At 46.5% G+C, this 26,409-nt stretch overlaps 1 protein-coding gene across 5 annotated transcripts in view; it reads right to left on the reverse strand.

The window, feature by feature from the left end:
- NEDD4L (NEDD4 like E3 ubiquitin protein ligase) overlaps positions 1 to 26,409 on the reverse strand; it is a 288,404-nt gene that overhangs the window by 67,406 nt on the left and 194,589 nt on the right. For all 5 annotated transcript variants that reach the window (XM_049782053.1, XM_049782051.1, XM_049782050.1 and 2 more), the window contains one exon: positions 2,821 to 2,871. In XM_049782053.1, the coding sequence (XP_049638010.1) occupies positions 2,821 to 2,871 (51 nt within the window). The remainder of the gene's footprint in view (positions 1 to 2,820; positions 2,872 to 26,409) is intronic.

Genomic DNA, 26,409 nt, shown 5'->3' on the forward strand with positions numbered 1-26,409 from the left:
AGAATTGGGACTCAGAGTCTGGAGGCTTCCCAAGCAGGGCTCAGGGGCACCTGGAGGCCATTCAAAGATACTTGGCCAATGATGTGATACCAGCTGGCCCAGCCCTGCCTGCAGTGCTTGGGGTCCCCAGGGCTCCCCAGTGAGGTGCTGGGAATTGAATTTGGGGCTCATGCAGGTGAAGCCTGTGCTCAGCTCTGAGTTCTCACCCTACTTCTGGACTTTTCCTTCTCACGGGGCCTCTCCAGTCATGACTGGCCAACCTGCTGGCCTGGCCTGTGCTCTTGCCGTGCTGTTGGGGCCTCCAGGGCAACTCTAGGGGTGACAGTGTCCCCCAAGAACATACCTGGGTCTGACCGAATGCAGCTCCCCACATGTGAGGCTCAGCTGCAATGTATTGTGCCGATTCTCAGGTTGCTGGAAGGGGCACCTTTTTCTTCACCACTCAGTGACTGAGTGATCCCTCAGATAAGTGGCAGATCCAGGAGAGAAGTGAAGGTGCAAGGGTTTGCTCCTGGTCTCTACATACTCCTCATTCCCTACTTGCTCTCTGAATAAACCAAAAGTACCATGCCACCTGTGGTCTTGAGCAACTGGGTTTCCTTCCTTAGGAGCATCGTGTGAGCTAGAAAACTGAGGCTACGGGCCAGAGTGATAGCGTAGGGTGTTTGTTTGCCTTGCAAGCAGCCAGCCTGGGTTTGATCCCAGCATTTTATATGGTCCCTGAGCCTGCCAGGAGTAACTTCTGATTGCAGAGCCAAGAGTAACTCCTGAGCGCTGCAGAATGTGGAAGGAAGGAAGGGAGGGAGGGAGGGAAGGAGGGAGGGAGGGAAGAAGGGAGGGAGGAAAGAAGGGAGGAAAGAAGGGAGGGAGGGAGGAAGGAAGGAAGGAAGGAAGGGAGGGAGGGAGGGAGAGAGAGAGAGAGAGAGAGAGAGAGAGAGAGAGAGAAAGAAAGAAAGAAAGAAAGAAAGAAAGAAAGAAAGAAAGAAAGAAAGAAAGAAAGAAAGAAAGAAAGAAAGAAAGAAAGAAAGAAAGAAAGAAAGAAAGAAAGAAAGAAAGAAAGAAAGAAGGAAGGAGGAAGGAAGGAAGGAAAGAGAAAGAAAGAAAGAAAGAAAGAAAGAAAGAAAGAAAGAAAGAAAGAAAGAAAGAAGAAGAAAGAAAGAAAGAAAGAAAGAAAGAAAGAAAGAAAGAAAGAAAGAAAGAAAGAAAGAGGGAGGGAGGGAGGGAAGGAAAGGAAGGAAGGAAGGAAGGAAGGAAGGAAGGATGGAAGGAAGGAAGGAAGGAAGGAAGGAAGGAAGGAAGGAAGGAAGGAAAGGAAGGAAGGATGGAAGGAAAGGAAGGAAGGAAGGAAGGAAAGGAAGGAAGGAAGGAAGGAAAGGAAGGAAGAAGGAAGGAGGAAGGAAGGAAGGAAGGAAGGAAGGAAGGAAGGAAGGAAGGAAGGAAGGAAGTTGGGGCTGTTCAGGGGGTGCTGGAAGCTGTTCTTTCCTTTCTCTTCAGCTCTTTCAACTCCTTCTCAAGAGCAGAAAGTGATGGAGCAGATACTGGCCCCTTGGAATTGGTGAAGCTATAGGGAACCTACATACAATCTGTGCCCACAGCATCTTGCTCGCCACCTCTGTGCTCTGGCAACTTCCACGGCAGACCTTCCTGGCACAGCCTCTGTGTGGATCTGCCAGGCCCAAACAGGGCAGGGCATGGTGACAATCCAGAAACTCAACAAGGGGCAGTGAATTGAGAAGGACCTCAAGGCCAAGTTGTAGGTGACCGGAAGTGCTCAGAAGCTAAGTGCACCCATGGAGGAGCTTCCCTGAGCTGAATCAGCTGAGAAAGAGGGGGGCTCTCACCTTGGGGGTGCCCTGGTTTGCCTCCAGGGTCAGGGAATTTATAACTGCATGAAGAACCACATAGAAGGTACTGTCTAATGAGTGTGGAAGCAGGGGCTGGGGATATAGTTCAGTGCAGGGGGTACTTGATTTGCAAGTGATTGATTCGAGTTTAATCCCCAGCATCCCATATGGTCTCCTGAGCCTATCAGGAGTGATCCCTGAGATCAGTTTTTACTAGTCACCAGCCCTGTTTTATTCACCTGGGATGAACAGGTCAGAGGAGCAAGACCAAATAAGGCCCTCCCATGCTGCAATCCAGAGTGAGTAGTTCCACAGACAATCACTCATTTCCTTGTGCTGTGCTGACTGAGACAGCCATGTGCCCCAATCTGAGACGGTTCCAGGGGTGGGGGGAGAGAAAGAGAGATAGAAAGGGAGGGAGGGAGGAAGAGAAGGAGAGAGGGAGGGGGGAAAAAGAGGGAGAGTAAGGAGAAAGAGAAAAGAGGGGCAGGAGGGAAGGGAAGAGAGAGAACACTCAGGAACACAGCCTGGACTATTATAGACAAAAGGAACTTCCATTCAATTGGACTCAATAGAGGAATCTGGAAGTAAAGTCCTACAGAAGATGGGGACTGGGGTGGGGTGGAGGAAAGGAGAGGGAATTGGCAGGGCAAGGTGGCATTTTTGCACCAAGTGACAAATGCTAAAGCTCTGACACAAAGGGAACGGGCAACACTGAAGCAAATCGCTGAGTGGAAACACCATGGGTGCCTGAATCAGTCAGGGGTCACTTATCAAGAAACTGAAGCCTGAGCATCCCCTTCATTTCAACCTTCTCCATGGTGTTGAGGAAACGACTCTGAAACCCTCTGGACTGCAAAGAGTTCAACAAAAGTACCTGGGGGCTCTGGTCCCATGTGTGGGGTGTGTGTGTGTGTGGGGGGGTTATTCCTTTCTAAGAGAGGGCTGAAGGCAAGGGAGAGGGGTCAGTCCTTACCGGGAGATGGCTCAGAGGCACGTCCACCTGTCCCAGGAAGTCGTCTCGGGTCTGTGAGGAAGAGAGCAAAGAGTTAGTGTTTCTGGGGAGTACTTAGTGTTGTTTGCAGAAATGTATATCCACGGACTGGCCTAAGGCTGAGCCTGGCACTGGGATACCTTGGGAACTATCCCACAGACACTGGAAGGCCCACTGCGGCAGCCTCCCCTGAGCCCTGAGACACGCAAGAGGGAAGGGGTCTACAGCTGGGGAGGATTAGTTGAAGGGTCCAGAACCTCCGAACCAGCTGGGGTGAGACCAACCCTGGGGGCCACTGTCCCCTGTGCTGGCCTGTCAGAGGGATTCACTGTCCCATATGAGGCCCCTAGCTGGGCCTCAAAAGGGGCAGCATGTTCCGGGAAGTCTTCCTGGGTCTAAGCTGACCCACTGACTATTCTGGGGCCTTCCTGATATCCAGAGCCAGCGTCTGTTCTGCTTGTCCAGCTGGTCCCCAATAAACCATTTTCATGGAAAAAAGGAACCAAATGTGTTTCACACTCCCCTTCCTGCAGGAGCTGAGGAGGAAGGAGATGCAGAGTTCAACCCTTGAAGGAGAAGACGGTCTTCCAAGAACCTGCTTCATCATCTGAACTATATGATGAGCACTGCCTGCCAGTGAGTGTGCCACAAAATCTCAGCTGCCCCAGAACCCATTAAGACGATGTGCTCAGGAGATACTCTAGGAACCTGACTTCCCCCAGAAGACTGAAACCTGCCCTGAAGGGCCACAGAGCCATAGGAGGGCCATGGGACCACAGGGAAAGTCCCAGAGCCATGGGGGAGGGGTCATGGGACCACCTGGAGAACCCCAGAGACATGAAGCCACAGGAAAGGCCACGGTGACCACAATCACAATCACAGCAAGTTTTAAGCCACACCTGGCAGCGCTCAGGGGGGTTTCCTGGCTCTGTGCTCCTGGCAGGCTCGGAGGACCATATGGGATGCTGGGAATCAAACCCAGGTCAGTCCCAGGTCGGCTGCATGCAAAGCAAATGCCCTTACCACTGTGCTAGCTCTCTGGCCCCTACCAATAACTGTCACTATTCAAAGCTTACAGGCCCTTCAATGACAGCAAATAAAATCCATCCAGAACTAACACTTTCCAGGGGTCATTTTAAAAGGGCCAAGGAAGGGGGTCTGGGATCACACTTGGTGGTACCTGAGGGCTCTTAGCAATTCATACTTGGATGTCACTCCTGGTGGTACTTAGGAAACCCTATGTATGCAGAATAAAACTGGAGTTGGCTGTATGCAAGGTAAATCCCTGAATCCCTGCATGAGCTCTCCCACCATTCTCCAGGTATCTCATCCAGAAAAGATGAGATCATGGGTTTTCCCTTGTTCCCTGCCCAGTCCATTTACAGCCACCTTCTTAGAGAAAGAGAACGAGGTACACAGCGTTCTGGCCAGGTTATAGCACACCTGCCTGAAAGAATGCTCAGAGATGGCAAATGGGACCAGTGTCATGAGGGTGTCCTGTCTTCTCCCCCTCAGTCTTCAGGAGAATGTTCTAGAACAGAGAACCTAAGGGGCCTGAGCATGCAGGTAAGGACTCAGCCATCATGACTAGATCCATCATTGGCCCTCAGGCTGCAACATGGCCTTCTCCTTGACATGCACTGGACCTTTCAGGCACCTCAGGCAGGATGTCTGCACCATGTCCACCTCTCCCAGAGTCAGCGTCAACACCCAGCAAGTGCTTGCCACCGGCTCAGTCCCCCTAAAGGTTGAGTCCTTTGTGGGGTGGGGTGTGAAATCTTAGATCCTCAGTGAAATCTGGTACAGTGGCACCAAGAGTCCTACCCCACACCTCTGAAGACCTTCTCAGGGGCATACTAGCAATTTATTTTAATAGCTTCAAAAGCTTTCTTAAAGTCAATGTAAAGTGAAAGAGAACATGTAATTTCTCTATACCCTTTTTCCTAGATAAAAGGTGGCTCTTGATAGAAATGGAACAGTCTAAAAAGATTCATGTTTGTTCATTGCAAACTTGCTCCCTCCCTTTGTCCCTTTGTCCCTCTAGGGGACAAGGAATATTGAGAGAGGGAGCATTTGCATCTTTAGGAGTGTCTGGACAAGAGAAGAAAGTCTCTGTGGCTGTGAGGAGTTAAGAAGTTAAGGCCTGTAATGGAGAAGGAGAGGGGAGGACTTGGGAGGGTCTGCATGAAATCACAATCATTCTGACAAGGGAAATACAGGGAGGCTACATAGAGATCAGCCAGCAGCATTGGGAGGATGCTGGTGGAAGAGATGGAGATGCCCACTGACATCTGCCTTCAGTCCCGTGTTTCTGATCCTGAACACCTGAGTCCAGGATGCAGAAAGAGAAGAAAAACTCTGAATGCAACTCTAATAGTTATGCTTGTTTTGGGGTTAGATCTGTGCTCATAAACTATCTCTAACTCCTGGCTCAGTGCTTGGAACTGAACACCATGCCAGGAACGAAACCCAGATCTTCCGCATGCAAAGCAAATACTCCAGCACTCTGAGTTCTCTCCCTGACCTGAGTATACATTGATCTTTAAAATCAAACCTATGAGAATCAGTTGCAGTGGCCGGTGGACAGGACCAGAGCCCTGGAACATGCCTGACTCCTGAATCAAGGAGGCTGCAATGGGCTGGAAACCAAACCAAACCAAACCAGCAGAAACCAAACAGTCTGAAATAATCTTTTTTTTTTTTTTTTGGATGATCAAACCTAGAAATGATCAAAAAACCAGGCAGTGCCGGAGATTGAACCAAGGTGTCCAGCCCTCGGAGCTGTCTCTTAAGCAAGAGAATCTTACATACTTACATTAAACATTACATTAAGCATTGCATTACTAGATGCAAGTGAGGAGATCAAGGTCTCCCCAGGTGCTTTTGACTTGTCACACACAGGCAGGTACCTTAGCACCCTTCTCCCCACTGCCACATGTCTACCTCACACCCCAGGAACTGCTTTTATCAGAAAACATGAAGTGTGCTGGTTACCTCTGACCACATTCCAAGCCCTCAGGAAGCCAGGCACTAACTACTAACCACTGTATAGCCACAGGGCCACACCCCTACTCACAAGAGGTCAGAATGCTCCATGTAAGTACAGGCACTGTTTCAAAAACAGGTGCCCAAGAATTATTAAGATGCTAAACTGGTTACGCCATGTTTTCGGAAGCCGCACAATGAATCGAGATTCTGTTGTTATTATTTTATCTTTTAAAATCGTGTTTTCCTTTTGCAGTTTTATTTATTAGGGAGATATTTCAGAGGCTTGTGTATTTTTTTTTGTTTTATTTTGTTTTTGTTTTTTGGGCCACACCTGTTGACACTCAGGGGTTACTCCTGGCTATGGGCTCAGAAATCGCTCCTGGCTTGGGGGGGCCATATGGGACACCAGGATATTGAACTGCGATCCATCCTAGGCTAGCATTTGCAAGGCAGACACCTTACCTCTTGTGCCACCTCTCCAGCCCCAGATGTTTGTGTATTTAAACTCTAGGTGAACTGTGATGTCTTAAAAAAGAAAGCTCGCTCAGCCTGCTGTCCCTCTGTTGTGACGGCTCTGCTATTGCTGTCTTACTGCACACAGCTGGAAAATGGCAGAGTCAGAGAAAAATACACGCTTGAGGAAATGCTGAGAATGAGAGTCCAAGGCAATGTTTTCGCGCTGTGCTTCTTTGATGGCAGTTAATAAATGGCTATGGTAGTTGTAAAATCAAAGATACATGGCATGATGTGAAATTTTTCTGTGCTTTTACTCAATCTCAAAAGACTGAGAAGAAAAGTGACTGGGCAGTTTGAGGACATTCAACAAGGAGAATATTAAAAACACATATATTGGGGCTGGCCCAGAGCAAAGGGCTGGAGCACAGGTGTTGGAGGTCTGAGGGATCACGCTTTATCCAGGCCTTTCCTGGTGGCCTCCAGACCCCAGTAGTGCTGCCCTGGTGGGAAGAGCATGAGCCTGTCACACCATACAGTCACTGACAAATCCCCTGGAGCACCTCTAAGGAAGGTTCACCCCTATATGTAAGTAAAATAAGAACTTCGTGGGACTGAAATCCTGAGCTCGTGGCTGGGTGAGTTTGTTAAGGCATCTGTTCTTGTATCTCAGATCTGCCAGACTTTACTGTGGCCATTTCTAAGACCCATCTGTGCTAGTTCTGGCTTCAAATCTAAGCAGCAACCTACTCTTAAACAAACAAACAAACAAAACTGTGCTGGAGCAATAGTATAGCAGTAGGGCGTTTGCCTTGCATGCAGTCGACCCGGGATGCATCCCATATGGTCCCCTGAGCCTGCCAGGAGCAATTTCTGAACATAAAGCCAGGAATAACTCCTGAGAACTGCTGGGTGTGGCCCAAAACAACAACAACAACAACATCACCAACTAGGGGGCCAGATAGCAATGTGGGGTGTTTGCCTTGCATGTGGCTGACCCAGGTTCAATCCCTGGCATCTCATATAGTCCCTCAAGCCTACTAGGAGTGGTTTCTGAGTGCAAAGCCAGGAGTACCCCCGAGCACTGCCTGTGGTGCCCCCCCCCAAACAAAACAAAACAAATAAAAAAAGACTGCCCGATTAATCAAGGTCAAATCAAACCCCACAGGGTTGAAAAAAGACGCTTCCCCATTATGAAAAGCTTTACTTAACCTGGAAGGTGGCAGGAAGGGAATCCCACAGTTTATTTTGGGCAAAAGCTGCCAGCAGAAGGAACGTGTGGTATGTATTTTCATACCATCGATCCTGGATCAGATTTCTCAACCGCTAAAAGCAAGAGGGCAGTAAAGGTCACAAGAGACTGGTCCTAAACGAGCATTAACAGCCCTGAGGACTAAAGGACCAGGAAAAAAAAAAATCTCCTCATATCCGATGCCCATCCTCACAGTAAACAGAAGAGCCAATCAGATAAACACATCAGGAAAGCCCATTATTACACCCCAGAGAAATAATGAGTCAAGAGCAGTGAGATGTTTTGCAGTACGTTAATTAAAACTTAAAACAACAGCATAAACAAAGAGCAGCTGATTATCCCGCAGCCACAGAGCACGATGGCTGTACTCCTAAGAGGAGCTTCATGAAGCATGACCTGAATTATTAAATTAGGGGGCCCCTTAGTGATAAGAACGCACCCACGGTTCCTCGCAGGCACCACGGCTCATCCTTCAATCTCCAGAGCAGGACTGATGAGCATTCAGAACAAAACTGTATTCTTCTAAGTTAAAATCCAGCTGAACTAGGATATTAACCATGCACCAGCACTGATTCTGGTATGCAGAGAACATTTCTTCATGTTGTAATTTTATTTATTTAAATTTTTTATTTAAACACTGATTACAAGGTTGTTCATACTACAATTTTTGTTTGTTTGTTTTGGGGCCACACCTAGCAGCACTTAGGGTTACTCCTGGCTCTGCACTCAGAAATAGCTCCTGGCATATTCGGGGAACCATATGGGATGCTGGGGCTGGAACCCGGGTTAGCTGCAAGGAAATGCCCTACCTGCTGTGCTATCGCTCTGGCTCCATACTAAAAAAAAAATTTTTTTTGCAGATAAAGTTGTTCATGACTGAGTTACAGTCATATAATGTACAACAATCTTCAACAGTGCACATTTCCTGCCCCCAATCTCAACAGATTTCCTCTCACCTTCCCTGATGCCCTCTTCCCTTCTACCCATCTTCTCCATCATAATTTGATTAAGAACCAAGGTCCAACAATCATGGTCCAATAGTTAATAAAGAACCTCAGCATACAATTATCTCCCCAATAGAAAATATATCCCTGCATGGCATTTACTCTGACCAGGCACAATTGCTCCTGTTTGCTTCACAAGGCTCAAGTTCCACATTTTTGGGTGTCTTACATAGTTTATGATCAAACCCAGTGAAATAACTGGGAAGAAACATAACACTTGAGGTACATCTGTGGAGAGTGTGAGTTCCTCATCTTCCAAATAGTGAAAAAAAACAGCTAACCAACCAAACTATACTGCTGTGGATTAATCTGTCAATAGGATCTATGGGGAAAAAAAGCTCGACCTAATATTGGGGCCTATACATGCATTTGTTTACTCTGCACCTCTGAGCATCTCCCCAAATAGGCTGCTGGGACTTCAGAATGTGATACTTCGAGAAACATGTAATCAATCCACCCACTCGGTCATTAAAAAGCTTCCCATCAGAATAGACACCAGACAATACACGCAGGAGAAAACACAGTCCTTAATATCGGATTTGCTCTGAGGCAGGGTGCAGAGGCGAGTATAGCATCCACGGGACAGAGGGCGAAGTGAAGCACAAATGGGCATGAAGTGCCACAGAGCTAAGGAGAGGAGGTGGTGTATTTGTGGGGGTGGTCACAAGTGGCCTGGGCAGGAGAAGAGGGACAGGAGGACAGGAGCAGAAGGCAGGCTCTGCTCAGGCAGCACCCCACTGCTGCGAGAAAGGGGAACCCAAGGTACCCCAGGGCAAAGGATATCCTAGAAGGGGTGACCTGAGAGCCACCAGGCCTGAAGGTACTGCCTTCAACCAGGTGAGAAGTCAGGAAGATGATGTGATGAGGCCAGCCTGGTCAGCAGGATGAGGGGCAGCAACCCTCAATCCTGCCAGCACATTAGATGTGACAGTGCTTTGGGCCTGAAAGAATAGACAATGGCAAGGGTGAGGGGGAGCCTGTGAGCTGTGGAGGGAGAAGAGTGACACTGTGCTGAGGTCTCTACTACCAACTGGGCCACCACCACCAATCAGTGGCTGTTCCCCTGGGCCAGGACAGCAACTACCTATCATTGGCTCAAAGTCTCTGAACGTGTGGGTTTCGCCAGTACCAACTCTTCGAGGCAGAGTTCAGATTTTGTTTTATCTTTCTTGTCCTGACTTACTTCACCCATACATGCTTTTAGTTTTGAAAGCAGATTCATTTATGAAAATCAAATCAGTTTATCGGAAAACATCAACTCAACCCATGAGTGCTCACTCCCCTAAGCAGAGGCAATGTGCCACAGAGCTTGGTGCCCAGTTTCCAACAGGCTGGTATAAGGAGGAGTCAGCCTTCTGTGCTCAAGGCGCCCAGATGGAGATTTAATAGGGGATGTTCTTAAGAGTGACATGGGGAGGGGGGGCCTGGGTCACCGGTGACACATTTCCTCTGGCTCTGATACTAACTCCTCTCCTGTGCCCCCTTCCCAGGGAGATACTGAGCCAGGCAGGGCTATGTGTGAGCTCCAGGCTATATCCTGGCCCCTTGGTGAATGTATCCCCTCCAAGTTGAGGATGTGGACCTATCTGGGCCAACAGTGTGGCAGACAGGTCCTTTGGGGATCTTGGGGTGTGGGGCCTGTTGGCCATACTATGTAAGGCCCTGGTGTTGTCATACACATGTAAAATCACTTCCCTTTTTGCTTTTACCTTTTCTGAGTTAATTAACACAAGTAGTCTTAATTAAATCAACCCCCACCCTCAGTTGATTTATATTCAACGCTGGCTAATAAAGGTGGCAGGGGAAAGCAGCAGAGAGCTAGAAGGTTGGCTGGTTCAGTAAGATCCAAGAAACTGCTCCACAATCCCTGAAAAAAATGCACATTTTCCTGTGACTCTGATTTCTTGTGCAAAACTGCAAGCTGAGACCTCACACCCTGTAAGGGTCTGTGGTGTCTGCTCAGTGGAGTTCTCAGCAGAACATCTAGGAGTAAAACTCGGGGCTACTAACCAGGGAGGTAGACAGCTGTGTGACTGCAAAAAGTTTCTCTACATCCAGGATCAAATGGCTCAAGTTGAGGCCCTGTTACAAGCAATTCAACTTCTGTACCTCCAAGTTCTCACTTGGAATCAGAGGATACATGGCTGGGCTTCTCTGCCTGCCGGTGACTTCTAACACGGCCGCTCTGTATAAACACGATTTCCAGAGGCATCAGCATGAGGGATTACCTGCCTATTTTTAGAGGCTCTCACAGCCGCCAGCCTGGCCAGGCCTGCTAATGTACCTTTGGCGTCATCTCCAAGCTTACGGGCACCTCTCTGGTTTACATTCGATGACAGGAGGGTGGTTGCCCCGGCATTAGCAGGCCCCAACAGCAGAAGGCGAAACCCTTTCTGCTGCGCCTGCCATGAAGCAGCGAGCTGGGGGCTATTTCAGACCGTCCCAGCAGGCCAGCGATGGATGTGGCCCTATTTTTGGAACAGATACTTTTCCCTAATGAGATTACCAAGACAAATCTGCTAGCTGCACTTCCCCATTGAACTTCCTGATGACTAAACTGCCCTGAATGATCGGGCCAGCCAGTGGCTTCTCTGCTCACTCATTTACTCAAGTGTCGGCTGCCTGCTTTGTGCCAGGCACGTAACAGACTCCGGGCTGTCCAGAGGCCAATGGCGATCTATGGGACTAATAATAATAGTAACAACAACAACAATGTAGACTTGTAGTCTCATCTTGGGATCATTGGCAGGCTTAGACTTTTTCCAGGGTATAATAGATGGGCAGTAAGTCTGTCAACTTTCATTGCTACAGGGGTTGCTGGTGTGTAAAGAATGAAGGTTCTGGAAGTCAAGTTTGGCTAAGGAAATAATAACTATCATGGAGATGCTGTATGTAAAAGCAACGGAGGGAGAATTTGAAAATGTGGGAAGAGATCAGTAGATATTTGCCGAGTTCAGAATTCTTAACCCCAACGCAGGGCAGGACCACAGAAGCTGTGCTCCTTCAGGCTCCAGAAAGTCGCTCCAGCTCTCCCCAATGAGCTCTGCAATGGCGACTCCAGAGATACCTGCTCTCAGCACGATGAGTACAAAACATGTGTTCTCTCCTCACACACTCCCTTTGCTTGACTTTCAAAAGCAAAGTCCTGTCTTCATAGCTGTCAACCTGTTCCATCTCCAGACACAGCACCCTTGCTGTTCATGTTTCCCAAAAGTGCAAGCTAATGCCTGGACTTTTCAGCTACTTGGGGCAGTGATGTGAAGAGGATGTCTCATGTCCCAATCCCAAAGGATTGGGGAGATGCTGTCTGGGAGCAAACACTGACACAGGAAATAACCCATGCAGATTGAAGGGAATAGAACAGGTTCAGAAAAATTTCACCACAAGCCTTCCACTGCTAGCAAGAGATACTAGCAGGCAGATCAACTAGCTGTGGAAACTGAAACCGCAAGCAGTTTCTCTCCGAGATCCTGAGGTTTTTATTGGGAAGAGAAAGACCACCATTGGGTGGAGAACAGGTAGGGTAGGAACCAATCCAGAAGTTCTTCTAGCAAAGAAAAATTATCCTGAATATGAAGCAGGAGCCATTGCACAGCGGTAGAGCATTTGCCTTGCAAGTGGCTGAGCTGGACCTGGGTGTGATTCCCAGCATTCCATATGGTCCCCCGAACCTGCCAGGAGTGATTTTTGAGCAAAGTGCCAGGAGTCACTCCTGAGTGCTGCTGAGTGTGGCCCCAAACCCTACCCCACCAGAAAAAATAGAAAGAAAAGTTATCCTGAATAGAATGAAAACTGGTTACTTTAACAGGACAGGAGTAAGAGCTTTGAACTGTGCAAATCTACAAAGTAAACTAACTTACATATTAAGTAAATGTGTACATTTCAGAAATTTCACAGACACTTGACTTGCAAACACTTTCTGGACTGAGCCAGTCCAATGAGCCTGAATACATGCTATGCAGATAGAAGCCTACTTGATCCCCAGCTCTGCCAAGTTGTCCACCCTCAGGCACACTGGGAGTGAACCCTTCTCCGAGTGGGGAATAAAAACTGTAACAGCAGGTCACAACTGACCAAACCATCTCATCACTTAAACAACGTGGAGTTTTCGATCTATTTTAACAACAAACAGTGAAATGATAAAGTTTAGCGTGGTAAGGCTAGAGTGAAAATGTTTACAATCTTAGAATAAAATGGCCAACATGCCCCTGTGAAAATATGCCTCAAACTCTGGATTTGACTTTATTTATAGGCCTATTTTTTCTTTTTCCTTTTTTTTTGGTCGGGGAACTCAGCCTGCCTTCTGGGCATGGTGTGAGGAATCAGAGAGGACAGATGGAACTGGACAAACAGACAATACCTTGTTCACCACCTATACCAACAACCCAGAGTCTCCAGCTGAACTCAGGCAAGTCAGTGATACAGATTCACTGCAGAGAGGGGCTTATGTGACTGTTCAAGGGCTAAAATGTCACTCCAGTCACTAGATCAGGGGTCTCAAACTTGCAGTCCGTGGGGCATTTGTGGCCCTCCGTACAACATTTTGTGGCCCTGCTCTAGAGGAATCTTTTTTGTTTTATTTTGTTTTAGTTGTTTGGGTCACACACACCCCCAATGTTCAAGGCTTACTACTGACTTTGCACTCAAGGATCACCCCGACTTTGCCTCCTGCGGCCCCCAGGTAAATTGCGTTTGAGACCCCTGCACTAAATACATTATTTTAAACCTCAATTGTTTTGGGTGGCAACACATTTGGTCAGTGTCTCTCAGAGTTTCAGGAATAAATCGACAATTTGAATCAAAACTTATGTCATTCTGCAAACAGGAAAGAGAAAGTCTTAGTAGACCTGCTCTGAAATACAATGAAACCACTCTTTCATGCAAAGTTCCAACATAAAACAATTACTAAATCATTTTAAAACCTACTTCACAGAAGCCTTACAGAAGCTACTATTTACCTCAAAATATTTACCTCAAAATTTTATATTTTTTAAAATAAAAAATATTACTTGCTTTTGTTTTGAGGTCACATTCCTCAGGGCACAGGGCTTATTCAAGTTTTACATTAAGGGAGCACTACTGGCAGGGCTTTGGCAACACCATGTGTGATGCTAGGGATCAAATCTTGATCTGCCTTACCCACTGAGCTATCTCTCTGGCCCCTGAATTTTTGAGATACAAGACAATGCCATTTACATAGCTATTAATAGTTAAATTACAGGGGTACACTGTTCCAGAAGTGGGATTTCTGGGTTGTATGGCAGGCAGTTCTGTTCTTTTCTGAGAACACTCCATACTGATTTTCCATAGGGATTGAACCAGACAGCATTCCAAGAAATTGATGAGAGGCCCTTTCCCCACATCCTCACTAACATAAACTGTTGTCAGTATGTCTGATACATGCCATTCTCATTGCTGTGAGATGTATCTCACCGTCATCTTGATTGGGATTTCCCTGATAATAAGTGATGGTTAGCACCTTTTCAAGCCTAGCGGCCTCATTTTTCTTCTTCAGAGAAGTGTTCATTTTCTTTCCCCAATTTTTGATGGTTTGTGAAAATTTTTGTGTTAATCTAACTGACAGAACACAGGTTAATGAAGGGAACAAATGAAAACCTGTTTGCAAAAGCTCCTTCAAGAGCTCCTGCTTGCAAAGATAAACCAAGAATCGTGGCTATTGGTGAACAAGAGAGCCAGTGTGAACAAAGAGAAATGTCCTGCACACAGGCCTGAGGACAGATGTCATTTTGCTGGCTGGTGGCTCTCTTCATGATGTCAACCACAATTTCACTCTCTGTTTATGGATTCATCTTCCAGAAACCTAGCAAAGATCCAGATGTTACACCCAGCTTCTGACCAGTGCTCTCTGCTCCATTTATAAGTCGAGCAGTTGTTTGAATTCTTGTTTAATGTTTTGGGGCAACACAAGGCGGTCCTCCTAGCTCTATTCTCTAGAATCACTCCTGGCTCAAAGGACCTATGAGATGCTGGAGACTGAACCTGGGTCCGAGTGTGCAAAGTAAGTGCCCTGTCCAATGTCAGATGTAAATGAGCTGGAATTTCAAGTGGAGTGACAGACTGCAATGAGATCCCCTAGACCTTTATTATCCTTAACATAAAGTTAAGTGAGAATAAAGTTAAACTGGAACCATGCCAAGCTATGAGTCTAACCAAACAAGTCAGAGGAAAGTGTTTCAAAAATTCTTAGTTCCGGGGCCAGAGTGATAGATAATACAGTGGGTAGGGTGCTTGCCTTGCACACAGTTGACCTGTATTTGATCACCAGCATCCCATATCATCCCCTGAGCAACACAAGGAGAAATTCCTGAAAACAGAGCCAGGAGTAACCTCTAAGTATTGCCAGGTGTGGCCACCCCAACAAGAACAAGAGTCTTAGTTCCCCAATTAAAGGTATAGCACACAATATTCCCTCTGAATAAATGTTAGCTTGCAGTTTGCTTATTCTAAGTCAATATGGTTATTATATAATCAAGGTCAAAGAACAATCCAAAGTTTCTGCAAATTTGTGAAAAAAAATCTCTGCTACCCAACACACCCTTCAAAATCACAAAAATACCCAATGCAGGGCATGCACAAAAGCAGCCATCTCTGCTTCTCCCAGAGTATTTCTCAGGGCTGACATTCAGCTGCTCACCCAGCTAGACTATCCCAATGGCCCTGGGGGCACCATGCTGACTGCACAGCACCAGCCAGACTCACTGGGCTCACCCTCTGAAGGAAGGTTAGTGTCTCAGCAGGACGCAGAACAGAGACAGGATAAGAACAGACCCCACCCCAGGTTATCTTTATATTTTTTGCTTTTGGTTTGGGGTCACACTCAGTGGTGCTCAGGGTGATTCCTGGCTCTGCACTTAGGAATCACTCTTTGTAATGTTTGGAAGGCCATATGGGATGCTGGGGATCGAACCACGTCGGCAGTGGACAAGGCAAGTGCCCTACTGCTGTATTATCTCACTGGCATCTCCTAAGATATCACCTACTGAGAACCATTTGGGAGCTAGCCAAAATTCTTAAGAATGTGGCATTTCACACAGAGACTTTTTAAAATCCTTTCTATAAAACTGGTTTTCGGAAAAGAACAGAATTTGGCGGATATCAAATTGCTGTTACAAAACTGATAAATCCTTTATCAGAGTATGAATAAACTCTGGGGTCCAGGGCAGGTCCTCTTCAAGGTTCTACAGAACCAATTTTCCTTTGGCACCTATTTTCGAGTTCATTTCGTAGACTGAGCTTAGCAAAAAAACATACAAATGTTTTAGTAACTGGGTTATTAAAAAAAATAATCTAGGCCTCACAGGTACTGATACTGTAGGATGTGAACCCATGTGCAAAATGTCCCAAAAGTTATGAAATGTGAATGACTCGTTTCTTTCCATGGTGGAGATGAATTTCCATGAATGATACTTTATTTTATGTACTGGCCAGGCAATAGTTTATTCAGCATGCTTGAAGAAGACATAATAGGTGAAAATGTTGAATTCATGAGAAAATTCCATTAGGAATTCCATACATTCACTTTTATTTCAAGGTATTCATAAAATGCTCTAATTAAAAGTGATTGAAAACAAAATCGATGAGTGTTAAGAACCTGAGTTCCAGGAGACCCCAAGTCAGTATTACTAATGGGACTAAACTAGAATACATTTCTCCTGGGTAGAGTTAGAAACAGCCTGAATAAGAGAATAAGATTTAAGCATTTAAGACTGTTCTTTAATCATTAAAGTAATGTTTTATGGATTTCTTTCTATCTTAATTGAGTAGTATACCAGAGTCGACACTCAGAAAAAAGGCCTAAACTGAAGGTCTAGAAAGAAACCAAAGCCAGCAGTTGGAAATTCTAAAAACAAATGACACACATTTATGTGATGGATTTTTTTCAGGGTATCAGAGGGACCCCAATCATCATTTAGGGACCCAGGAGGCCACTCCTGGTGATTCTCCATCAAACAAGTCAGATCATTCAATGCTTAGGCTGGGGAACATCGAGGAGTTTTCTGAATTTGGTGAGACTGGGGACCCAGAGGTCTTGATATTCAAACTTGTACATGGCCAACCCAGGTTTGATTCCCTGGCATCCAATATGGTCCCCCAAGCCTGCCAGGAGTGATTTCTGAGCGAAGAGCCAAGAATAATGCCTGAGTGCTGTCAGGTATGGCAACAAAACAAAACAAAAACAAACAAACAACTCCTCCCATGCCCTGGCAATTCATCCAGCTTAGTTAGCCAGGGAGGTAGGAGAGAAAGCACCAAAGCTGGCTACATTTGGTTAACCAGATTTTAATCCTAAGAACCCCCCTCTCAATCAAACATTATTCAGAAAACTACAGGAAACCCAACTGTATTATGAACAACCTTATAACCATGATGTTCAAATAAAATAATTAAAAAAATAACAACAGAAAACTACAGGTGGGGATTTTTAATAGAGCAAGCAGCCCACCATGCAAGGCTCTATTTCTGCACAGAACCACGAATCTGAGTAGCCCTGTGACAGCCAGATTCAGAAATCTGGAAATGAGATACATTTGTTCAGTACAAAAGATACATACATTCAGGAAATGTATCTCAACTTACTGGAAAAAGACACAAGAATAAGTCTGTAGGAAAAACCTCAAATACCCAAAGATAGAGATCTTGGGGAATCCTGATTATTTACGGGTCATTTATTATACGATAAACTGGGTGCCCCTTTTCAAAAATTATTTTAAGCACACAATGTATGGATCATTTTCTATTCTATATTCTATCAGAATGTGGAGAGAATGTGTCCTAACACACTATCTGGCAGCACAGACTGACACATAGGCCCTGGTCTTGCTTCTGTTAGACAGAATTCCTGTGACAAGGGCCTGGCATCAACCACTTGCTGTCTGTCCTGGGCTCTCTCACATCACAATAGGTGCATTATAGGGGCACCAGGCTATTTCTTTTCCTTAGGCCCCCCACCACTCCCCTCAGTAGAACCAGACTCATGGCAGGACCCCACAAGATGCCACACAATCTGGCATCCACTGCAATCTGCCACGTGCCACTCACTGCCCTCACCCACTGTGGCCCGAGCAGTCTTTTCTTTCTGAATATGCAAGCGATATCTCACGTTCTTGACCATGGCATGACTCAGGTCACTTTAGAGACTTTAAAAGCAAAGTTAGGACATACAATAGGCAGGAATTCTCTTCCAGAGATGGAGCACTACTCTAAGTACAATTATCTTAGAAGGGCAGCTTGGAGGAGGCATGTTGATGAAGGCTGACAGTTGCCACCTCCTGTGTCTACTCCAGAGCACTGGGGTTGGAGCTGAGATGCCAGGAGGGGCTATATCATGGACTGTGCAATGTTAAAAAGCAGAGAGAAACTCAAGTTGGCGGCCAGAGACAAATTGGGTTTGATACTTGAGTACACAAAATCCACATGTATGGTACATCATGTCACAAAGAACTTTGGGGGACAATCTGATAGTCCTACAGAGACATGTGGAGCAAAACCTGGGGATGTTGAGTCCAGTTCTCAACACAATGCTGATGATGGTGTGTACCACCGGTGGCTCACACTCAGATGTGGCTTCATTAACACAAATCATGGCACCAGCTTCAACATGTTAAACCTAGAGGATGAGTGTGCAGGGCCTGATGATGTGCACAGATTACCTGGAGATGACCATGATGCATAAGATGGGACCTCTGGGACTCTGGCCATTGGGGATGGCAGTCAGCAATGCTGAAGGAGACCATCGGTGGGAACTGAGCTTAGGTCAGACACATGACAAGCACATGCTCTGCTGATTGAGCATCTTCCAACCCCTCCGAAGTGCATTAAGTACAACTCCAAATACTGCCACCATCTCCAGACATGCTGCCTTGGTGAACCAAGAGCTGCTTCTTAATTAATTTCTCAAAGGCACAAATTTTCTAATCCTCAACTAAGTAGATTAATCCTTCCCTCAACCATGACACAGATGAGAGATCAAGAAGGCCCAATTACTGTGCTGAGTTTCTGTGTTCAGACCACCTGGTGGCCGCCCATTGCACAGCTTCATTTCCAGCTGAGCTATCCAGAAAAACTACAAAAGCCAGACTGGTTCCATCCTGGGCATCCTGTATGGTCCCTCAAGTCCACCAGGAGTGATTCCTATGTGTGGCCCCAAATCAAAACCAAAACCAAAAGCAACAACAACAAAGCTGACCTGCATGATAAAGATGGTACTCAGGGATTCTTTCCACTTTGACTGTGCCACTTCTGGTCTCAAATAGAATCTGTCTGTTTCTGCAATTTATAAGAATTTCTGCATCTTGGGCCCAGAGAGATCGCACAGCCGCGTTTGCCCTGCAAGCAGCCGATCCAGGACCAAAGGTATTCGAATCTGGTGTCCCATATGGTCCCCCGTGCCTGCCAGGAGCTGTTTCTGAGCAGACAGCCAGAAGTAACCTCTGAGCACCGCAGGGTATGGCTCAAAAAACAAAAGAAAAAAAAAAGAATTTCTGCATCTTAAAAGAGATGCTTTGCAATTAAGTTTCAAAAGCAGAGTTAGTTTTGTCTCCACTGTTCTCTTCCAGTGGGTTCAATTTCTGCTATAATGGCTCCTTGGCAAAAGATGAACCAACATTAAAACAGCAATATCCAATAAACAAACAAATTTTATTTATTTATTTATTTTTGTTTTTTTTGGGTCACACCTGTTGGCACTCAGGAGTTACTTCTGGCTCTGCTCTCTGAATATGGTTTGGGGAACCATATGGGATACCGGGATTTGAACTGGGGTCCTCCTGTGTTGGCCATGTGCAAGGCAAATGCCTAAACACTGTGCTATTGCTCTGGGCCCACAAACAAAAGGTATCCTTGCTATAGACCTCCTCTTTGGTGATCTAAAGTATTTAGTCATTAGAACTATTTCAACTACAGCTTGAATAGCATAATTTAGGATTGCATATGTGGCTACAATGAAGATCCGACTTCACTAACTTTAACACTGTCAAATGATTTACTAATAGAATATAATTTACTATCAAAAACACTTAAGATGATTAGGCAAACATAATCAGACACGACTTGTCTTTTTTAAAAAAAAAAATCCAGGGGCTGGAGTGATAGCATGGCGGTAGGACGTTTTTGCCTTACATGTGGCCGACCCAGGATGGACCCAGATTTCATTCCCAGCATTCCATATGGTCCCACTGAGCCTGCCAGGAGTAATTTCTGGGTTCAGAGCCATAAGCAATCCCTAAGCACCACTGAGTGTGGCTCAAAACCCAAAAAATAAAAACAAAATAAAATCCAGTAAAAAAATAAAATAAAATAGGGCCGGAGAGATAGCATGGAGGTAAGGCGTTTACCTTTCATGCAGATGGTCATCGGTTTGAATCCCGGGTTCCCATATGGTCCCCTGTGCCTGCCAGGAGCGATTTCTGAGCCTGGAGCCAGGAAAAAACCCTGAGCACTGCTGGGTGTGACCCAAAAACCACAAAAAAAATAAATAAATAAAAAATAAAATAAAATAAAAACACCCACTAAAGAAAGAAACACAAATCTCTCTAAAAAGCAAAGCTCTGCTAAAACTACCTCTGGAATCTGACCTGCTAGATGCCTAAGAATTCTGTCATTTCAGAGGGCTTTGCATGCAGGGGGCCTGGGAAAAAGAAAAAAATTCAATCCCCTTGAGTCTTTCAAATTTAAATTCACATCTAATGGTGGATCAAAGGATCTGTAGACCATGAGTCAAGTTGGTCTTTCATACTGCAAATCACATCCATGTTCATTATTTCCAATAGCCAGAGATGGAAACAAAACTTGGGTCTGCCAGGTGACAGGCAGCATATCGGAGATGGAGAGACACCCCTCAAGGACCCACCATGGAGCACCATCGGCTCAGAGGAGTGGGTGGAGTTGTGCCATTGGCAGTGACACAAATGGATTGGGAGAAAATTATGTCCAGTGAATATCAGGCCGAGAAATATTATGATTTCTTCCCATGTAGTATGTAAAGGAAAAAAGATGAAAGCTTAGACCTAGATGCCAATCAGTGATTATTAGATGATAAGAGGGAAAGAGGTATCAACAGAACAGGCTAGCCCTATGTGTATGGACTCTAATTTATGATAGCACTGCAACAAACCAATGAACCTAAGGTAATTTACTGGTGCTGATTTACAAGTACAGTATCAGAAAGTTATTAATGCTACAATGTGATGTGAAAGGATGTCAGTAAACTATTCTGTTATCTAAGGAAGCATAGCAACAGTGGACCAGCTTCTGGGTGACTCTTTATCGGAGACATAAACCAGTCATGAAGTCTCAGCACCAGAAGCTTATGGAAAGCAGACACATAAAACCTGGGGTTCTCACACAGAAGGCAGGGGAACCCCTTCCTGAGGAGGAAAAGGACCGCTCGGTAACTAGCACCTCGAGGCTTTTCTAGTGCTGATCAATTAAGTTCTTTGCTCTGAGTATCTTTCAGAATTTTTAAAATATCTTTATTTAAGCACCATGATTATAAACATGTTTGTAGTTGGGTTTCAGTTATAAAAAGAACACCCCCCCTTCACCAGTGCAATTTTCCCACAACCCATGACCCCCATCTCCCTCCTCCTCCATCCCTTTAATGCTTTCGAGACAGGCAATCTATTTCTCTCGCTCACTACCACTGTCATGATAGTTGTCGGTGTAGTTATTTCTCTAACCGCACTCACCACTCTTTGTGGTAAGCTTTATATCATGAGCTGGTCCTTCCAGCCCTCATCTCTATTGTCTCTGGGTATTTTTACAATAATGTAATATTATTAATAAAAATGTTTTATTTTTCTTAAATCCCACAGGAGACAATTCTGTGTCTTATCTCTCTCCCTCTGACTCATTTCGTAATAGTTTCCATGTCCATTCATGTATAGGAAAATTTCATGACTTCATTATTCCTGATGGCTGCATAGTTTTCCATTGTATACATGTACCACATTTTTTTAGCCACTCATCTGTCCTTTTAGAATTTTAAAAGTTACACAGATTGTGGGTTTGTCTCTGGGCTGAAAAGTCACTCCTCAGCAATCTCTCTGTTACATAATCCCAAGAGGTGGGGTAGAATCTGTGAGGAAAGGTCCCATCACCACCAATTTTTCCATCCCCCCAGGGAAAACCACACCACCCACCCCATGCTAGCCTGAGCAGCTCCTACAGAAGAGCCCATAATGTTCTTCTGCCTGCAGAGCCCCACACACTCTACCGTCTCCTCTTTCCTGCCTGTTCTCCGGGCAGCCACTCTGGCGTGTGTGTGTGTGTGTGTGTGTGTGTGTGTGTGTGTGTGTGTGTGTGTGTGTGTGTGTGTGTGTGTGTGTATGTGTGTGTGTATGTGTGTGTGTGTGTGTGTGTGTGTGTGTAGGGCGTGGGTGCAGGGCGTGAGTGCAGGGCATAGGTGCTGGCTCCTCTGTGAACATGCCATACAGTCACACATCCGCATCACCAGGGCAGGGTTCAACCTGCTCTAAGGTGCCCTTGGTTTCAGTTTTCCCAGCAGGACCATCTGTCTGCTTGGCCTGGGCCCAGTGATTCAGGTCTAGAGATAAGAGGCCCTGACTGTTGGGTCTCCAGAACAAAGCACTAAGGGTGTACTAAGGGTGGCGGCAGCAGCAGTAGGAAGCAAGTTGTTTCCTCAGGCCATGAAGCCTGGAGGGGTGAGGGGTGCTCCAGGGCTGGACGGAGCTCTGCTCTTGGGGACCTTGTCCCGCCCTTTGCCCTGACTCATGGGGTCTTCTCCTCTGTGCATGTGGTGAGGAATCAAGCTGGGCTCATAAAGACTGTTCTCAAACACCCCTTTTCTCCTCCGCACAGGCTAAGGAGAACATGTGGGTTCCTAGAAAGGCCAGGTCAGCTGTCACACTGGGGTTGGCCAATGGAGTGGAGGTGGGGGAGGTGCTCATCATCTCTCCTGGCCCACCCTCTCTCCAACACTGCAGGGGAATATGCTGGGGTCACACCTACTTGGTGCTGGGGATGGAATTGGGGTCAGCCACATTCATGGTAAACATCTAAACCACTGTACGGTTTTTCTCTGGACCCAAGATCTAATGGTTTCTTAGTAACAAATTATATTCAAACATGACTTAATGTATTATTGCATTATAATGTATTATTTGAGAATAAATGATACATTTTTATCTATGTCAGAAACTTAGGCATGGGGGCTGGAGGATAGAACAGCAGCGGGGTGTTTGCCTCGCACGCCACAGACCTGGGACGGGCTCATCGGGTTCGATCCCTGGCATCCAATATGGTCCTTTGAGCCTGCCAGGAGTGAGACCTCACAAGGAAAAAGAAGCAAGGCAGTGGGCTAGTGCCCCTCTCAAATCAGACAGTGCAGGGAAAGCAGCACAGACCAGGCACCTGCCTGCATATGGGAGACCCCATGATCCCTGTGTACAGAATCAAGAGTAGCCCCAGGAACCAAACCGAAACAGAAAATGGGCTTTCCATTCTGTCCATACAGGACTGCTCAGGAATCATTTCACAGGGCATCTTGGCATCGCCCTGGGGCTGACCCTTCGAGGCTGTGTGAGAGTGTTGGTATGTAGATGAGTGTGTGCGTTTGAGTGTGCTTGTATATGCGAGACCGTAAGCACAAATGTCAGTGTGTCAGTGTGAGTATGTGTGTGCATTTGAGTGCGTGTGCAACTGCATGTGTGTTGATGTGTGATATGTGTTGGTGTCAGTGAGTGTGAGAATGTGTGTGTGAATGTGCAGTGAGCATATACATACATGAATGCTTGTGTGTGAGACCGTGCGCAAGTGTGCATCTGTGTCAGGAACTGTATGCCTGACACATGCCCACATGTGACTGGATGAAAGTGTGCGTGTATGTGCAATTATGTGTGCAATTGTGTGTGTGTGTGTGTTCAAAACACCACGTCCATACACTGGGGTTAACCGGGTTCCTCTCTGCATAGTGGAGGATGCACTAATAGAGGATGGGCCAAGGCCATCAACAATCCGGTTTCCTTACAGTCCCCACATCTGTCTGAGTTGGCTACTAGAAAGGCCCATCCTCTCTCTCAAGCCGTCATTCCTGCTGCCTACTGCCTGCCTGCCACCACCCCTGCTTCTGAGACCACCTGGCAGGAAGGAAGTGCAGGCAGCTTAGGGAAAGGCATGGGAAAGGTGCAGAGCAGCTGTGACATAGACAACTGCCTGGAGGTCTCTTCCTACAGCTTGACCTGGCCCCTCACAGCCTCTCTGCACTCCACATGCACTTTTTTTTAGCTTTCTCACTTGCTCTGGAGTGCTCCAAGCCTGGTTCAAATCTTCCCACCCTCTTCTCTCTGTAAGCATCTAGCTTGCTGTCTGTGTCACTCTACTCTGGTCTGCCCCTGGCTCCTCTCCCTGGGCCCTGGGACAGGTCCAAGGACGCGTGGACATGTATCACCAAGGCGCTGTCAGCAGGAGGCCCAGCCCTTAGGGACACTCAACTGAGCGCACGCCCTATGGGAAGGGCCCAGATGGAGGTGTGGCCATGTGCCAAGAACACTTAGTGCAGCTTAGAGCAGAAAGCAAGGAGTCCCCCAGGATGCACTGTCCACACCCATCTGTGGGCTCCTCCACCCACAGCTCTAAGGCAGACACTAAATCAAGGTCTTGCACGTTTGTTCCTGGGCCCTTTCCAAAGACCGGCTCCTGTCACAGAGCAGAAAACAGATGCTTCTTGAAGTAGCACTGACCTGTGCAGATGAGCTCAGAGGGCAGAGCTGACCCTCAGTCCCTGGAGAAGCAACAGTGCTGACACCCCACTGCATGGGCAGGTCCTCCCTATGCCTATAGGAAACAATGCCTTTGTTCTGTGCAGTAGGCTTTCCCAAAGGGAGTGTAGGGGGGTCATGGAATGATGGAAGAGTTGTGTTAGTCAAGAAGGCAGAGGGGAGCACTTTCTCTTTGTCCTTTTAAAAAGTGGAGGAGGGGCTGAAACAATAGCACAGTGGCAGGGCATTCGTTTGCCTTACGTGTGGCTGACCCAGGCTGGGACAGACCCAGGTTCAATTCCCAGCATCCCATATAGTCCCCTGAGCCTGCTAGGAACAATTTCTAAGTGAAGAGCCAGGAGTAACCTCTGAGCGCATATGATGTGGCCCAAAATCCAAAGAATAACATAAAATAAAAAGTGGAGGAGTTCAGGGAGCCAAAGAGACTGTTCAAGGGACTGTAGCACTGGCTTTGCAGACAAAAAGCATAGATCCAATTCCCAGCATAACTGGGTCCCCTGAACACCATGCTGGGATCGATCCCCGAAGCATGGGGAATGTGGGATACCCCTCCCAAAAAAAGAGAAACTAGGACTGGAGAGATAGTAGTACCATAAGTAAGGTGCTTGCCTTGCACGCCAGTCACCTGGGTTTGATCCCTGGCATTCTCAAGCACTGTAAGGAGCAATTCCTAAGTACAGAGCTGGGAGTAACCCCTGAGCACTTCAGAGTGTGGCCCCAAAGTCAACAAACAACCCCCTAAGAACAAAATCTAAAATTAAAGCAAGATTTTTGGGGGCATTTTTTTTTTTCTGAAAAGGGGACACAGGTCAATGACAGCTGAGGGCTTCTAAGCTCTCACCTGTGATCAGGTTCCAGATGTTCAGTGTGGGCTCACTATGGCAAACCCCATATTCCCCTTTGTACTGGAAGTGGGCCTGGTCCACTCTCCACTCCTATCATACTCAGAGTGGTCCAGCTTACTGCATACCTTACTGCATACATCCTTCATACCTAGCCCTGCACCCATGAAGACTGCCCAGAACAGCCCACACAGCCTGGCTCATCTCATCTAGTATCACCGGCACCTCAAGGTCCATCTGGTTTGCCCCAAAATGCTTGACTTCCTCATTCCCACAGCTCACAGCTTTGAACAAAGTTTCTTAGTGCAGCCTTTTTGTTGTTGGTTGGTTTTGTTTGGGACCACATCTGGTGGCACTCAGAGGTTACTCCTGGCTCTGTGTTCAGGGATCATTCCTGGCAGGCGCAGAAGCCATATGGGAAGCTAGGGATAGAACCTGGGTTGGCTGCGTGCAAGGCAAACTCCCTCCCTGCTCTGCTATTGCTTTGGTGCCAGTCCAGTCATCTTTTGAAAGGTACTTAGGATGACTACATGTTTTGACTACTCTGAATAATGCTTCCATAAACATGTGGGTAAATATTCTTTCTCATTAGAGAAGGAGCAAACAAAAAAAAAGCAGCTAAACTTTTGAACCAAGGGTATAAGCCAGTAGTAAGATATTATAAGTACCTGTAAATACATTGTACAAAATAAACTCCGAGTGAAACATACCAGCAGGTTTCAAGTATTTGGGTTTTTCAAATACCGTAGATGGAACCTTAAAATATCAAACGTGGGGGCCGGAGAGATAGCATGGAGGTAAGGCGTTTGCCTTTCATGCAGGAGGTCATCGGTTCGAATCCCAGCGCCCCATATGGTCCCCTGTGCCTGCCAGGAGCAATTTCTGAGCCTGGAGCCAGGAATAACCCCTGAGCACTGCCAGGTGTGACCCAAAAACCAAAAAAAAAAAAAAAAAAAAATCAAACGTGCCGTTTCCTGCTGTGTATTTTAAATGATGCTAGTCCTTGTTGTGGTTCAAGTAATGTGGATATTCTAGAGCCTCAGAAGCAACCCTGACCTCAAAATGGGAAAAACAGGGACCAGGGATTTGGCGTAAGGGACTGTTTCAGGTTCTGAGTTTGACTCCAGCACCACACACCCTTCCTCACCTCCACCACTTCCAGGACTGGCTCTGATTATCTGTAGGCACTGCTGGGGTTGACCCCTACAACTAGTAATAATAAATTAAAAAATATTTAAAGGACACTGTGTCACCAAGTGGGATATTGTTGCCAG

This window comes from Suncus etruscus, chromosome 10 (genome assembly GCF_024139225.1).
Source record: "Suncus etruscus isolate mSunEtr1 chromosome 10, mSunEtr1.pri.cur, whole genome shotgun sequence".
Classification (NCBI taxonomy): domain Eukaryota; kingdom Metazoa; phylum Chordata; class Mammalia; order Eulipotyphla; family Soricidae; genus Suncus; species Suncus etruscus.